At 39.9% G+C, this 18,093-nt stretch overlaps 1 protein-coding gene across 1 annotated transcript; it reads right to left on the bottom strand.

The window, feature by feature from the left end:
* Nucleotides 1-560: 560 nt before the first annotated feature.
* LOC109960035 (prolyl 4-hydroxylase subunit alpha-2-like) lies at nt 561-16,806 on the bottom strand. Its single transcript, XM_020599865.1, is given in 16 exon segments — nt 561-721; nt 1,192-1,288; nt 1,624-1,692; nt 2,595-2,660; nt 3,410-3,463; nt 3,669-3,768; nt 4,076-4,146; nt 4,582-4,720; nt 4,722-4,753; nt 5,021-5,217; nt 6,618-6,857; nt 7,201-7,338; nt 8,657-8,808; nt 9,174-9,270; nt 10,305-10,407; nt 16,737-16,806. Coding segments are annotated over 15 exon segments (1,608 nt in total). The 5' UTR covers nt 10,390-10,407; nt 16,737-16,806; the 3' UTR covers nt 561-650.
* Nucleotides 16,807-18,093: the final 1,287 nt, after the last annotated feature.

The following is an 18,093-nucleotide window of genomic DNA, read 5'->3' as shown; positions in this document are numbered from 1 at the left end:
AAATAAAGCTGTTAGCAAAGAACGTGCAGTACTGTACTAAAGCCCATTTGTGTCTAAATGCCTTTTATTCTTTGTTTAAAATTACCAGCAGAAAAAGCTGTTTATATTAAGTTGCTTCCCAAAGCTCATAGCTTTACTGTGGATCCAAGGTGTTTTTGTAAACTCACATTTCTGATAGTTGGTAGCCACATTTTTCTTTTCTTTTCTTCTCAATGGAAGGTTTTGGCAGTGGAATCACATTTGAATCAAATTTTGTATTTGATTTTGGAAAACCAAGGCTGAACTGATGCAGGTTTGTGTTTATGTTTAGTAATCCTAATTACAGTACATCGATATTCTTTGATTTAATTCTTAACTTAATTGACTTACTTAGACAAGTCGGGGTGATGTGGAAATGCGTGACAGAGAACTGAACTGATTCTGGTAAGAAACATCCAGCCAGATCTCACATACCACTGTCATAACTTCCTCATAAAACATATGTTATTTGCGTAGAAAAGCTGAGGGAGTGTTATAAAATGTGTCTGTGTTGCATTGTTGCCAGAATTAAGGCACAATGTGTCTGTGTTGCATTGTTGCCAGAGTTAAGGCACAACAGTGTGTGTGTGTGTGTGTGCGCGCGTGTGTGTGTAAGTATGTTTGCGTGTTCTTCAGTCCACCTCTGTGAGGCCACAGGGTCTCCTGAACTCTTGTCCTCGTTCATGGATCCACTTGTTTGATACTTAAAAACAGAAAAAAAACAACAACATGAAGACCTAAAACCGACGAGCCGGTTAACTAATACCTGTGCACTAGAATAAAAGGCCGTCGACGTCTTTCATGTCAACGTGGTACGAGCGCTCCCCTAGTACAGTTTAGTACATTTGTCATTTTACCAAATGTTGTGGTCTAAATTAATGATTCGAACCAAGCTGTCATTAAAACTAAGAAAATGTGTTTGTCATTTTTGTTTTATGTAATAGACGACAGTGGAATACCACACTGGTATGTACAGTTTATACTAGAATACTGCTATTAGAGTATTACTGTATAATACTGATTTCAGAGGTATTGCCCAGCCCTAAATTGTGGCGTGGAGTTTCTTCTTACCAAGTAATACACATTTATTGGCTGAATTTCAGTCATAATAAAGCTGTTTTCTAATCTCAGCGAATCAGCACCTAAATGTGATGAATCTAAACATTGACTCACCCCATTTACTTCCTACTAAGACCGGACATGCTGCATGCCTAGTTCTGTAGTCTCCCTCCCCACTCCTGAACAGATTATACCAGAACACCGCCGTCCCCTGTGGAGAAATCAGAATAATGAAACAGATGAAGGTTAACATCCAGTCTGCAAAAGAGAGAAGGATCCAGTACACAATGGGCCTCATTTGCAAACGGCGCATACGCTCAAATCTGTGCTTAATAAACCATGCATATGAAAAATTTGTACACAATTCTGGGAATTATCAATATGCTTTAAATTTAAAACTGGCTGGTGTGCATGTTTCATGCATCTGACTGTAACTTTGTGTGTAAACTTGTTTTATGCACAGGCTGAGCACATTTCTACATACATAGGACTGAATGATACACACAGTGAACTAAAACTTTGCTCCACACATACTGTTGTTCTCACCTTTCTGGGCCAGATTGCTGCTCCAAAGTCAGGGAAGACCGTAGCGCCGCCCGCCTCGACATCACTCATCTAAAACAAAAACCAAACTGGTTGGAAACTTTCTCCGTGTCTCACACAGGCGTTCAGTGCTCAAAGAATCCTCCTTCTTGTAACGTGTTTCATCAAAAAACTAAATATCCTCTGGGCCACTGCAGTTATTGCAACGTTACTTCTTCCGCAATGTTTTGATACAAAAACTTTAAAGAATTATCATATTTATGTAAAAGTATTTGGTGCTTCCTGACAATAGTTTCCCTATAGGAATCAAGGATTTCACTGTATTCTGTCCCTGTCCTGTTCAACTGTTATGAGCTGTCCATACCATGTGTTTAACCTAAAACGTCTTTATTCAGAGTTTTATATTTACCAGATACTGACTGTAAAACACATCCACAACATGCAGTGAATGCTGAAAGTCAGTGTAAGGATGCAGGAAAAATGACTCCTCGATTACATTCATTTAAAAAGTCAATTTGATCTGTTTTTGTTTAGGACTATATTCTGTCCAACCCGTTGTGTTAGCAGGGGTAAAAGTGTGGCTTCTAAACCAGCATGTTAATGGGGAGCGGCCAACAAAACTCTCCACAATATGTACTGGAACTGATTGACAGAAAAACGTTGGTCTCAGATATTTGTCTCCAAAGTGTCTCAGTCATCCAGGTGATAGGATATTTATCCAGCGCCATTTTTGGGGGATTCTCTCCCCAGAATGTGTAGAAAGAATACAGCCTCTTGTTCTAGTACTTTGAGTAATTCTAGGCTTCAGACCACAGGAGTGTGATGCCAATGAAAGTCAATCAATCCAAGTCCAAGATTGAACCAGAGCTTATGCTTATGCCCATAAAGCTAAAACAAACAAAGGATGGAGCGTGGATTTCAGTTTGCCACCACTACGGGCCTTCAATCTACGGCGACTGGATGCAAGTACTTACGTAATTCAAAAAAGTTGCCAAACGATTTCCAGTGCCTAATCTTTTGAAAGCATCAGGCTCGTCTTTCTATAAAGATAAAATTCAAGAGTGAAAATACATGATGTAAACGCTGCACACGCACGTACTTACGTAGTTTAGGAAGGTAGCGAGTCTATTTCCGTCGACCTTGAGGTTGCTGTCAAAAGGACGCTGCAACAGATGTTAATAATGTTTAACCCATCGCCAGAAAGACTTGCACTAGGAGCCTGCCACCAAGGCCACTAACTACACTCAGATTAAAAAAAAAATCTGTCAGAAACATTACTGAATCACAACTGAACTGTGGGTTTCCTTTGAGCTAAAAATAATAGCTTCAGATTATATGCTTAATATAAGGCACATAAAGATAAAATGAAGCACTTTAATTTGTAGTAACAAAGAGAAACTAATTTAAAAAAACTCTCATATCTTTCAGGGTTATCCACAGAGGACAATTACCACAAATAATAGTTATGATATTGAAAGGTTTTTCCACAATGACCCCTTATATATAATAAATACCAGAAATAACACACAGTGAGAATACAGGACGTCCTAAAACTGCCCTAAAGTCCTGTCTGTCAGGTCAGAAGTGTTGTCCAGTCATGCTGCCTCCTACTGAGGCTCTCTCTGTTCTTGATAGGGTCTGCTGCGACTCAGTGTATCGAGGGTTAAGCCAAAGAAACAGAAAAGAAATCTTACGCCTTCAGTTTGTATATAGAAGTCAGGGGCATCTAAGACTAAAGGAAAAGTGGGAAGCCTGCCATTTATATTTTAATACGATCAAGTGAACTCACCCTGGAGAAGTCAAAATGTGGCTCGTACTGTCCTCCAATTCCATAGTTAGCAACCTGATGAGCCACGGACAAAGGCAATTTAGGTAAAAACCAAAAACCTCTATTTACACATTTAGTTCTGTTGTTTCAGACACACTGGTCCTAGTCTGTCTAGACTACTTTCATTATTATGATTAGCATGAAAACAACTTTCATTTAGAAAAAACTGATTTGACACGATGATGTAGTAATTAGAAGTAAACCAGTAGTGTTACAATACCTGTAATAACTCTGCTGTTTCCACTGTAAGGCCTGTGATGTCTTCTATTCTCTGATCGACTCTGGCAATGACGGGGTCCTCCTCTCCTTCCAACCACGCACTGACAAGAATAACATGTACAATACATATAGATTGTGTACACACACACTTCAGGGGACATTACATTGCCTTACATTCATTGATGTACTTATATTTTTCATTGCAACACAAAATAGCGTGTTAATAAAACAGGACAGAACATGGAAGACAAGACAACAGATACAGCAAATTAGAAAATAGACACTAATACTAGGCCACTACATTTGGAATGTCTTTATAATGCAAAAGGTAATAATAATAAATAAAAACAGCTGACAAAGAGCGCTAACCATGTATTAGTATTAATGAATATTTCTGATGAAACATACCTTTGTGATACTCTGTAGTTGGCTGTGGTCAGGACGCCTGTTTTGGGGTCACGGACAGTTGCTCTGGCCAGCTAAAAAAAAACAAAACAAAACACAACCATACACATAATAAATACACATAGTGTTGTTTGGACAGTTATGATGTCCTAGTTCGTCACAAGACTGTCAGTGGGCACACGATTTCAACTGTCAGCACAGAAGATATTCAGCTCTTTGAATGCACTTTGGAAGACAAGACAAATTACATTTTGAGCACAGCTTGAGATGTAGAGAGACAGAATTTGAAGCAAGGTAAACATGCCTGGTTAAAAATAAAACACTCATCAACAAGGCTATGACTGTAAAGACAATTCCATTCATATAAAGTACAGGTGTTGATAAGCTTCATGAGTACATCATCATTATCTACTAAAAAGTAACATTAATGTCTTTAATTTTGTTTTGAATCCAGTGTCAAGTGGAGATTTTTATATCTATCATTATTTATTTATTGCTTCTTGTCTCACCCTGGGTTTAGCCAGCTCCTTAATCTTCTTAATCTCCTCATGTGACAGTATGTCCAAGTAGCGTACGATGTGGGGGCTGTCCCACTCATCCTCCTCCTTAATGGGCTTACGCAGGAGAAGAGGGGTCCTCTTTTTTTTAGCGGCAGAACAAACGGCTGCGCCTTGCGTCATTCTGGTGAAATGTATAAACATTATGACCGGTACGAAGAGCAGATGAGAAAAATGATGGCAAAGAACACATACAGTACATGTCCATCTTATTATTGATTATTGATTGACTGACTGAAGTCAAACATGATTTTACTGTTATTTGTTGGTTTTATGTGTTGGCATCAGTGTAATGCAGGATGTTGTTTAGTGCTAATACAGTTTTCATCTGAAACTGTTTGTATACTGCTTATACAACATTACATGGCTTGATATTCTCTTCATGTCTCACCATTTGGAGCCCCTCTCCTCTGCAAAGGGCCTCATAGGCCTCTCTCTCTGGGAGATGGTCTTTAGGTCTGCTGTAGGTTCCCAGCTGGATGGGCTCCTCAGACGCAGGCTGGTAAGCCTGGTTCAGCTCATTCAGCTGCTTGGACAGTAACCGCTCAAAATATCGGAGGTTTCCTCCTGCCCTCTGGTGGCTGGGGTCTGTCAGTACAAGAAGAACTGGCCAGTGGGTCAAGTCTCAGCTGAGTAATACTGCATTAAACTGCTTTGCTGTTTGCTGATATCATAAATGAAAACAGGTTAGCACTCCTAATTAACAGAAATTGGTTAAATTAAAGTATCCTCTAAACCTTGATGTCTACCTCTGCAGCTTCAGCTTGTTGAAACATCATTTACGTTAATGACTAACGGTCTCCATGGACTTCAGCTTCACTTAACTCAATCTTCAGTGGTGGAAAGTACAGTAGGTACTTTTACTGAAGTACATGAGTATGCTACTTCAATGACCAACTCTCTACAGTTCAGAGGAAAATGCTGTACTGGGGTTATTTAACAGTTTTAAACATTATTTAGTTTTCAGATGAATAAAAAAAAAAAACATTTGGTCAACTTACACAATATAATGTGCTGACAATAGTTAAAAGTACCAGATAGTATATGATGTAGTTAAAATTAGTACCAGTTGTTTTACTTTATTATTATTACACTCAGACTTTTTCTATGAAACCATCTTATTTACCCCATTCATCTTTATTCTTATACTTCTAGAAGTTGGTTGGTGTTTGAGATACTAAAGCTGGATAAAGGAAGGAGCAAGCCCCCTTGTGATGTGTGCAGGAACTACATCAGATCCTCAGCAGAGGATTTACAGCAACATCTTGAGCGTCCTTCCTTGCCTACTTTGCCTCATCCACTCCTTCCTTTTTCTTTCATGTTCACTTCATTCTATAACTTATATAATATAAGTAGTTATATAAGTTATAGAATAATTATATAACCACTGTACATCCTTTACCATTTCAGTTTTCTTTTTTCTAAAGCTATAAACTGTTCTAAGTACATTGTCAACATTCATAACGTTATGTTTATAGCACTAAATGGCACAAAGTGAGTCTACATCTGCTCTACTTCATTTCACATGAAAACGAGCATACCACAGCTCTAAAAAGATGGCCTGCGGTGGTCAACTCAGCCCTGGATGCACTAAAATAACAGTCTGAGCCCACTGGCTCTTACTGTGGTTAGACTACACCCTGCTGCTCTTGCAAGCACAGGACACCACTGCAGTGAGAGAAGGGGCGACCGTGATTAACGAAACTAAAAAGACAACCCATCAATTACACCACTGTAGAGGACTGGTTGTACTGGTCAGCTAACTGGTGGCTTGGTGTGTTATGAGAGGGAACTGGAAAACATCAGCAGTGCTCCTTAATTACATGTTAAATGTGCTGTTTTAGTTTTTCAAAGACTGACATCATGAACCCAGTCACCCTAATACTCATGGTATAAAGAAAAGAAACGAGGCTCATGCCGACACCAGTGACTGTCAGATTATTTGTGTGCATACAATATCCTCTGTGTTTGCTTATGCTGCACCTTACCGATAGCCACCAGGCGGCGTGTCAGCTCTATGGCTCGAGGCAGGTCTTCCATTTGGTACACAGAGTAGCTGAGATAGTCCAAAATGTCAGCTTTGGAAACCACCGCTTCCTCCCCGGCATCCAGCTGCTTCAAGGACTGCTGCATCCATAGCACAGCATGATAGTAGTCTGCGTCATTATACGCCGTCTTCCCCATGTCGAAGCAGTCGTCCACCGTCAGTATGGCATTGGAGTGCACACCTGGGGCAGGATTCACTGAATTTAAACACTGACCTTGAGCTACTGTGATTCTAATGACCAAAAACAAACTAATTTTCTTTTTATGATATATCAATTATTATTTATTCATCATTTTTCACTTTAGTGAAACCTTCCTGGGTTATGAACAAACAGTTGGGGTTTGTCTGGCAACAGCCAGGGCCGGAGTCATTATGTTTTCAGGTCCGTCCATTTGTACGGCCCATTCTCGTGAACGCAATCAATTTTGGCACACGTGTTGACTTGGACTCAAGAATGAACTGAGGTTTTGGTGGTCAAAGGTCTTATGTTTTTGTTACACAGTCAGTGAACACTGCTTGGTTACCTGGCAGCTTTCCTTTGGCGAAGGCCTCAGAATCCAGCTGGTATGTGTCCTGAAGACGCATCAGTGCCTTGGCTGCGCCCGTTTCATCCTCTTCATTTGGGAAATACTGTCTGTGCATGGACATGTTGGAAATGAACCCTGAGGGAAAAGTAAGGAAAGGTTCAGATGCAAAAGATGTTAAGAGAATGAAAAAAATGGGACTGAAATTGTAAGTGAACTAATGAATAACCAACGGATGACACCGAGCATGTCAGCAACCTCAGGCTAAAGGTATTTATAGCAATAAATATATATTAAACTCATGGAACTAAATACATATCCCTCACATTTCCTGATTTTTTTTAAATAATCAAAACCCAGTTTTGCTACTTTTATTCACTGAATGATCAAATAAAATAAAAAAAATGCTGCGTTCTACTGGATAACCAGTATCTGTAAATCACACGAGGCCATGTTCATATATAGTCCATGCACACAAAGGGGTCTTAGAAGGTGTGGCTGAATTCCTGGATTGAAAACAAACAGAGGTATTAAGCTCCACACCTTCTATTCCCTTTACTTTAAATAACACATTTTCCCAAAATGTTCCCAAATGTTCATCATTTTTCTTACAGTGAAATGATACAGCTTTTATTTGATGAGATTTAAACTTCAACTTCAAATCACCCCTTTGCCTCTACAGGGCTTTTGTTTTTACAGTTTTCCTCTTTGTCTTCCTCTCTCACTGTGTTTCAATGTGTTGGCAGCAAAAATTGAAATGTAAACAAAGGTAACAATGGTTTGTCTGCCAAAAAGTTGCCAACATTTTTTAGGCTTTCAGACTTATAACCTACAGTCAGCACAGCCTTTCCTGCTACAGCAGTCCCAGACTTTCTGTAAATAATTAAGAGTCTCTGTACTGACCCTCAGACTGATGTCCAAGTGACCAGTGTTAGTATTCCCCTAATCCCTCTACCCAGGGTCTATATCAGTCTCTGTGTCTCTGACTCATGGCCACGTCTACAGATTCACTCGCTGAATGACACACATTTCATACTCATGCTCAGTTTATCTGCTACACATAGCTTTGGACCTTCGCCTAAACATGCACAGACTTTCAGGTCCAAACACACACACACGAAGAGAGAACATGGCCAAAATATGTGGAGATGAGGAACAGCTGCAGCTGCAACATGACATGCCTCTCCACAGCACTGCAGTCAGAACTGGAATCACTCTGCTCATATCCACTCTGGACTTTTTTTTATTCATTGCTGACCACTTGACTTGTAAAACAGAGACTCAAAAATACCGCAGCTGTCAAGTTTATGCCAATAAAACAAGACCAAAATCTGTACCTTGCCCTACCTGAATACAGCTTATTCAATGGAAACATCAATGCTCCTAGTAAAGCTAAATCACAACTCACTTGCCTAGTCTACCATCGCTCACATACTGTCTGGGTGGACTTCCTTACCATCAGAGGGCTTCTGGAGCACCAGGCTCTCCAGCTCAGACCACTCTGTGTTGAGCCTCTTCATCAGTTTGTAGGCGTTTACTGGATGGGCGAGGTAGCCCTCTGGGTCCGAGGTGGACACTCTGGTCAGGGCATCCAGTTTGTTGGCCCAGCTAAGAGACAGACAGACAAAGTGTTGTTACTACAACACACACACAAAAAAAATCACTCTTTGATGTAAAACTGTTCATTCACACCTGAAACCAGCGTCCTGAGCAGACTCTGGGATCACAAGCCGACCTTTTGGGCTTAATCTTCACTGCAGTGTCTTTTTTTTTATGTAAAACCCTAATCTGCAAAGGAACTCGCAGTAGCTGTCAAATGATTGTAATAGAACAGAAAGCATGTGATTTCCCCCTGGGATGTAGTGGAGTAGAGGAGTTAAGTGAATATACTCAAAGTGAAAGCACCTCTAAAGTGTACCATAGTTGTACTTGTACTGCACGTTTCACTGTAGGCCACAAGGTCCAGAGTGTACCTTTTAACAGCAGCAAGCTTGGCCTCCTCTGCTTTGATGTACTCTCGTAGAGACTGGACCAGCTCCTTTTCTGTGAAGACCAGGTCTGTCATTTGGCCTGTGGAGACAGACAGATACTGTAGATGAGCGAGAAGTGTCGCTGACGAATTCAGAATTCAAGCTTACACTTTTTACTATTTCCCATCTAATACTGCAAGTTTCAAATTTAAAGCTTCATTTTATATCTGAACAATTAATGAGAACTTTCACGCAAGTTGCTTTTTGCTTTAAAAACTAAAATGTATTTCTGGTACATCTCTTTTCCTCAGACCCAGGGTGTGGTAAAAAGAAATCCTTAGCCACAAACTGTGATTGTATACAATTACTCAGCAAACTACATGGGGGGGTGTACATCCATGAAGCTCTGAGGACATGGTTGGGTGTAGTGTAAACAGTCTACATTTTAATGGACATGCTCAATCACAGGGAGGAGGAATGATGAAACCCTGTCATTGTTTCTGCATGAAACCCAGTGTAACTGAACAACCAAGGGCAATAAATCAGTGACTGTTTAACTTATGAGATACAGCCTGTTCACTGACGTGATGCTCTTCTCACTTAACAGATGAACGAAGGTAAGCAAACACTGTTTAATGGGGTTTAAGTAGGAACAAGATATCGTAACCTCATCTGCAGAAATTATGTCTTTAAGCACTGCACACCAGGTTTCACAGGCTTGAAAAAAGCCACCAGAGGACCACAGTTATTTGTCTAAAAAAATATTGAAGTCACCTTAAAATAACCTCAGACTTTACTGGCCATTCCCTCGTTCTTATGTCTACATAAAGACATGCATTTCTAAACTCAATGCTTTTGTCTACATGTGCATGCACCTCTATTCAAAGCAGCTGCAACAGAAAACAACAAAAGTGGCTGCAATTCAGGGATTCAGCACATATAATAATAGCAAAATATTGGTCTAAATGTCTGATGCATTTGTGGGGAACTGATTGAAAAATGCTTCCACAACCGACTAAATGAAAGCAGACTAAGTGTTAACTGTCATTAGAGAAGATAAGAAGGAGAAAAACTGCTGTGGCCACCCCTAACAGGGGCAGCTCAGAAAAATGTCCTGTGGATGTGAGAACTCACCGATAGAGGTGAAGACCTCGGCCTGTGCGATCCAACAGCAGGAGCAGAGCAGGGCCCAGGAGATGAAAAACTGAGACTTCCTCATTCTGTCTCTTTCAATAACCTGCAAAGACAAACATAACCGCTCCATGTCAATGAAGATGCACCCAGTCATGAAACAAGATACTCCTGTAGAGCAAAACAACAGATTACTCTTCATCAGAGCACTGAACAAAGCTTATTAAGCATGTAGAGATTTTTAAGTATGTGTTTATTTTTGCATCTAGATCCCTGAGACAAGCTGTGGAAGCTTTAACCTTATTTCATACTGTGTACACCCACATTTGACATTATGCTTTGCTTTCAGATCAGCCACTAAAGGCTGACAAACTATATTTGGATCACACAATTGTCCTTATTCTTAAGTGACACATATAAAATAAGCAGGTGTTTTGAATTACCCTGAGTCAACAGTGTGTTTCCGTACTGTCAGCTGATGGTCTAACAATATTCAAAGTTTCCAGTACGTTTCCTATAAATGAATGACTAATGCCTGCTGGGAGACATGCTGTCATGCCAGCCTCTAGGGCCAGTTCCTATTATTAAAGACAAAAGGTTTTGTGTAAATGTATTTAAACATTCTGTATCTCCACTGCTGTGTACATGCATCCTTCACCTTGCAGATGCAGCCATAAGAACCACTTTCATGCAATAAAAAAAAAAAAATCACAAAGCGAAATGTCTGAGCATCTGGTTGATTAAAGGCCAGGTTTAAGATTTAAGGTTGATTTGCTTGTCATTTGCTCTGGAGTTCAACATGGCCACCAGATGTCTGAGTAAAAACATTCATGACTAACACCACGATGAAATAAAGCTCAGCGTCGTTGTAAACAGAGTTATAAACCAGAGCTTGCAGTGCAGAATCTCACTGGAAACTAGATGTCAAAATGTTAATATCAGTCCTAGTACATCAGGCCGTTGCCAACATTCATGTGAGTATTATCTGGGGCGAAAGCAACATGAGCTGTGGGAACTTCCAGCTACTGCAGAGCCAACAAAGGGCCGAAAAAGCAGGAGCAGCCACTGATACATCGCCTGTCAGAAACGACCTGCTCACAGTGCCGCGCTGAGAGCAGCTTTGTCAGTGAATACAGGTGAAAAGTGACACCGCCCCACTTTCTCCTCTTGGATTTGGTCTCTTTCAGTTTCACCACATCACAGTAATGACTGCTCACTGGTGCCTACGTGCACATACACACACATCCATACTTTCAAATGCAAACACACACATGCATCTGTCTTCACCAGTGTCTAATCAAAGGCTTACTGCAGCAAGACAGTCAATCTGAGGCAGAAAAGTGGCACCTGGTGAGGAATCTGCCCCAGGTGAAAAAGACCTCATTCCCCTTACATGACATCTGCTGACAAAATACAAGCCATCTTCTATTGTTGTCACAATATGTTAGGACAAACGTAATCCATTAATCAGAAGCATTGAGTTGAGCCTGGAGACACTGAGACACCATATTAGTGTCAGAACAAGACAAACTGTCAGTGTACATGACAATGACATTATCAGCGGTCAGTGGATCCTTTGTAAAATCCTCTGCAAAACAAAAACAGAGGAAGTTAGAGGTTGGTTTATTTGTGACAGTATACTGAGACAGCATACTGCTTTCACTGTATACCATGGTATGAAAATGAACAGTTATTATATCATGCACATTTGTTTATTACCAGTATTGAAGGAAAAAAACACAATGGATGAAGCTGTGATATTATCGGAGATTGCTATGTTACTGTGAAAATCTCATACTGCTGCAACCCTATTTGTGACAAATAGATCCTTTTAATGAGGCAAACATCCAGGACAACCACGCCACATGGTACCAACCAACAGTAGGTATTATTAGCAAAAGGCTGTGAAATGGCAAGTCACAGTGAATCCTAATTCCGCTATCCATTCTGCTTCAGTCCTGCAAGTCTCCTATGAAAACAGGGTGTTAAAAAACCAGTCTCATAAATGTTAAGAAGGAATGGGAAAAGTCAGAAAACTTCATTAGATCAACAAACCTGCTGCCTACCATAAAGAAACATCTCATTTTCTTTGACTAACACATTTCTTAAGGGTCAGTTAGAGCAACCACACCACATACCTTCAGGATGTCGGTGCCTGTATAGCAAATATTTCAGAATATGACTGGACCGAGGTCACAGAGCAACACAGAGAGTATTTAGCATTACGTGAGCTAGAAGTAAAAGCATATATTCATTGTTATCAGCACAGAACAGAACGTTTCTTTTACCAAACTGCTTTTGAACTGACTGTACAACAGGACAGCTGAAAAAACACCACAAATTTCATTTTAATGTCTGTTCACCCTCAGATTTGACCTTACTAGGTATTCTTACTAGTACAAACTAAGCTTCCAGTGTGTTAACTACTGAAGGAATGCGTTTTGTTTGCTCAGCAAGTAAGAGAACTACAGTAGTACCATATTCTGACACTTCAACAAATCTTTCTAATTGCAATTTACAGCCAGTGCAGTTCCCCAGTCCAAACGCTTGTCCTGCCTGTTGTTGCAGACTAACACCCATGTCACACTCCCGGATGGGGTGGGGGTGGGGGCTTGATACGTTTATTGTGCAACCTTCCCAGGTCCTGACCTTGGCCTGGCATTTCTGGCAAGCACAGAGTACTTTTTTTTTTTTTTAAGACAGAGCTGTGGTTCTGATGAAACACACACACACAAAAACACACTCTCTGGCAAGGCAGACAGGATCCAAGGTCTGTGATGGACCAAGGGTTTCTGAAGTGCACAAGTTTACTCAGAGAGTGAAATCCCCACCATCTGCACTTGTCTTGTTCCTCCTGTTCTCCTGGACCTGACACGGCAAGAAACCCAGAGAGAAAAAACGGGCTGGTCTGAGCAGCAGCTGTCTTTGGTCACACAAGTGCCAAGTGGGGGAGTTGTGGAAACAAGATAAGCTGATTAACGTTCTCACTCATCCTTTCTTTCGGGACAATTTGAAAAATACTGTTTGATAAGAAATGAAAACAAGAGCAATGCCAAACTATATTGGTGCTGATGTGAGTAGGAGAGTCTCATCAAGACAGCTGGAGGAATAGCAGTACTGCTGCAAAAGGCCTATTCCTTAGTTGTTTTAAAGCCTCTAATAGTTGTCAGAAATGTGTTTCTGCATTATGTCCACAGAATATACTGTAGGAAGTGGAACAGAAAGAAAGAAAGGACGAAGATGAGGCTGAGCCATATGAAAAAGGAAACGACTGAGGAGATATTGAACTGCAGCCATAAACCTCAAAGCTAAATTCAATGCTATCAAATGGATAACAGGTTAACAAAACTTTAAATAATCCTGCAAACCTCAAAGTGGTTCCCAAAACAAAATATGGAACCATTTAACTCACTAAGCTGATGTAGCCAGACTTTCATCTGCACCCCACCGCCTCTTTGCAAAGCTCTTCACAAAGCGTGCACACACCCTGCATGGCGGCTTTTCTTGCTTGCAGAGGTGCTGTGGCAGTTCACACTGTTTCTACATCACATATTGGCAGCAAAGACCAAATTCCAGTATAGTGATCAAGCTAACAGAGAAGGAGAGAGCAGCCTGCTGCAATATGTGGATGGAGAATGGGAGAATGGGAGCTACGTACCAGAAAACCAAACTTGCATGTGGGTAGATAACAATATGTTCGTCTCAGACTACAAGCACCTAAAATCAAATCTTTGGCTCTGCTAACAGACCAGTAAAAATCTGATTATTTATTTGATAAGACAAAGACTGTCCTGATTGGTTGTTCCCTGCACAGGCTAAGTCAAACTAAGTGCACTTTCACTTCCCTCCACATTACATAAGTGGAGAATAAAGAACTTTTTTTTTCTAGTTTGGAAGCAATTTTGCAACTTTACAAAGCCAGCCACAAAAAACAGAAATGTTACTTGGCACAACTATGGCGTTTTAGTCTCTGAGACAACAGAAGTGAGTATGTCCAAGTCAACTCTATACACTAAACAATATCAGGAAGGAAAGACAGTGCAGAAAAACCTCTGAGTCAGTATTAAAAACGCCCTCTCCAAGATTTCTGTTGACCATATGTGGCTGACATTAAGTAAATTAGATTCATATGCAATGAGAGCTTAAAAATTCATGTTATACGTACAACCAAAAAAAGATTCTGTATTTCCATAAGTGGGGTAAAACTATGGAATAATTTAAATGCGGACATAAAAAATGTGATGAGTTTAAACATGAATATAAAGGTATGTGTCAATCAAGATATATGCAAGAACAGGCTTAATGATTAATTAGATGGAACATTGTGGGTGTGGTGTATGAATGTTAACACTCTGTAATAATTCTTTAGTATATTACTTATGTGGTGTAGAAGAGAATTATTTAAGAATGCAATTATGTAAGAATGTTAACACTGTTATAATTTTTTAGTATATTACTTGTGTGGTGTAGAAGAGAATCATTTACTGCTTCCAAACCAATGATGGTAAGATGATGTCATGGGGTAGGACTGGATAAGTCTGACTTCTTCCTACTCCATTCAAGCATGTACTAGGTATAAGTAAATTGATATTGGATTATTATTGTTGGATATGTGTGAAATTACACGTGTGGTGACATACAACTGTTTTACATGCTTGAATGAATAAATCAAATCAAATCAAATCAAATCAAATCAAAAACAGCCAGAGCGTTACTAAAAACAGCTTCAGTTTTACTTGGAGGGACAAGCATCACAACGTGGCAGCTGGACTGTGCTAACACCAGGAGACAGGCTGATCTCTGCCTGGTGGAAGAGCTCATTAGTGCCACAGGGTCACCGTTCATGTCGGAGAGAGAGATGAGCAAACACAGGCTTTATCATGCAGCACACAAACGCAACATCCACTTCCAAAAACCTTTCCTGGTATGTAAACACTAAAGGCTGAAACAAATGATGTTTAATAAAAAAGACAAATATTTTATTAAATATTCATCACCCACACTTATGAAAAAAAAACTAGACACTGGCTGCAACTGGAACAGGCGCTGAGGAGGGCGAGCAGCGGACAGGGCAGCCCAGTTACTCCAAATGAGCTATGTATAAATCACTGCAGGGCATCACTCACCTGGCACATTATACTGAGTGTACAGTGATATGTGGTACTGTTTGCCAAGGGTGGGTGTGTTTTTCAGAGCTTTTTATATGCAACCTAACCTTTTAATCCCGATGAGCCACTAGTTGCTCATCAGATACTTTGAACGCATTTAAATTTTAAGTTCAAGAGCAGAAATAATTAGAGAATTCACCTCTAGTTGATGGAGAGAAAATGAATTTGCCCCTATTATGATCATTAATCTTCATTAATCTTTTCTAACAGAACTAACAATTAGAGTTAGACAGCATTAGTTGCAACCCCTGCAGATACCCATGCAAATCATAACATTTGATGGTTCTGTTATCTCAAATGGGAGAATTTGTTGCACTTTAAATTTTTGGAGCTGCAGGATGTTATGATGGACATTTTCCATCCATGGTGTTTTATTGATAATCGATCAATCGACAGACTAATAAACAATTAAAACAATGATTAGTTGCAGCCCTAGAGATGTTTATCTCTGAGTTTTAATATTTTAGAAAATCATCAGCAACTTATTTTCCTGAGACAGTATCCTTGTTACTCAGGATCTTACTGCGGACACATTTTCTCTTGAAATTATTTATTAGGTAGAAAAAGGTTTTTAATTTGTGTGTAAAACGACAGTTTATGACGAAGAACAGCCTAAACCTGGCTTTTTAGCGGTTGCAGATGGGTCGCACTGAGCCTGCTGCTCATCCTCTCCAGCCTGGTGACGTCAGCCCAGCTGTTTCTAGAAATTCCCATCACTTTCCCGAGTCAGTGTCCCGATGCCATGCGTGTGTACATTTAGATTTACTGCACCAAAATTCAAAGATTCGTGTCACGACCCGTGGTTTGAGTAAGTGTGTAATAAACAGCGCAATGTGGGCAAAACTGTCTGAGAAGCTCGGCTACAAAGTTTGCGCAAAGTTTCAAAACTTTCTCCCGAGTCGCTGTAACACACTGTACCCTGACTGGTGCCCCAGACTCGCGTTACAATGTTTCCTAGGACATACAATCATGTCGGGAACAAACACAAGCCTCATTAACACACCAGTCGTTGCTGCTTTACCCCAATGTTACTACAAATGGGTCCAGTATCACCTGGTTCACCCTCGGACAAAAATAACCTGTTGGACCCAGCTGCTGGCACCAGCTCAGCATGTTCGAAAGACATGCGAGCTCAGCGAATCAGCCCCTTTCAGTGATGTAGGAAATACCTTCTCTAGCTATCTAGATACAATGTTTACTGTTGTCTTACCTTTAGATTTTACAGATTAACGTCACACTTTGGTACACAGATGGAATCTCACCTCACCTCGGGGTTGTGAACAGAACAGAGAGGAGTTGTAGGGGCTGCCACGTACGGATCCTCCTGGAAGCTTGACTTTAATACGTAGAGTAGCTGCGCAGGGACATTCCTGTCGAATTTTGTTATGTTGCATTCATGATCACCTCGTAAGTTCCGCTTTCAGAACTTCAGGTTATACAGTACATTTGAGTTTTTTACTCTAATAAGAAAAAAAATGTTGCAATATATTTTAAACTACAAGTTTAGTTGTAATCCAACCATTAATACATTTGACTTTTTTACTCTAATAAGAAAAAAAATGTTGTAATATATTTTAAACTACTTGTAATTCAACCATTAATACTTGAGAACAATTTTATAAGTTTACAATTTTCAGGTGCTTCAATCAGCACCCATTAATTTTTCTGATTATCCTGCAAATTTCCTTTTGTTTTGTTACTTGCTAAAATGCTTATTGTGTGGAATGTTATTTGTGAAACAACACAAAAATCACAGAGTTAATAACGTCCCTAAGACTCATTTTATGGCTTTATTAATATTTATGTGTAGTGTAGCCCACTTTACGTGACGAGTTAGCTAAAACCATAGCTAATTTATTTTCAGTATATAAATATCGATGAATATTTTCAGTAAGAATCCTTTAATGTGCATATTTTGCTCTTGCAGGAAAAAAGTGGAATGAATCAAGGACATCCATACATATTATCTGCACATGTAAATCTTTTAGAATACTTACGGTAAAATAATCCATGCTGCCCGTCACGTTTACAGTTTGGATCTGGATTTTTTTTGGCTTGTTCTCCATGAATGTTCCCTGGATGGACTGAACAATGTCTGGAGACAACACGGCTTTCCAATTATCTGCCGTTCCAGAACTTTCTCTTTTTGTGTTGACCCTGTCTCTGCTGTTTCTATGTTATGTGCAAATTGGACCAGTGGAGGAAATCCATCCATCCGTTATCCACACTGCTTATCCTGACGAGGGTCACTGGGGGGCTTGAGTCAACTAGTGGGGGAAATGGAACTATTTAACAAGGCCAAATTAGATTTAAGACTTTTTAATTACATAACAACTAAAGCTATAGGATTTAAAAGAGACAAAATACTGTACTTTTGCTTTGATAGAACAAAATAGTGTTATGTGGAAGGCAGGAGCATGTCTGATGAAACAGTCCCAGTGATTGCGATATACCCTTCATCTCCACTACTGAGTGTGAATAACATACTGTACTGAAAAATATATGAGGGAAAGAACTGTTTTTATTGTTAGATCATTTTATAACAGGTCTAAAACCCTTCATGGCCACATTAATTGTCACACCTGTACAACTGTATGCATTTCATTGCAGCACTTCAACCTTAA

This window comes from Monopterus albus, unplaced genomic scaffold (assembly GCF_001952655.1).
Source record: "Monopterus albus unplaced genomic scaffold, M_albus_1.0 scaffold42.1, whole genome shotgun sequence".
Classification (NCBI taxonomy): Eukaryota; Metazoa; Chordata; class Actinopteri; order Synbranchiformes; family Synbranchidae; genus Monopterus; species Monopterus albus.
Note: the sequence above shows the minus strand (reverse complement) of the source record. Positions and strands in the feature narration are given on the sequence as shown.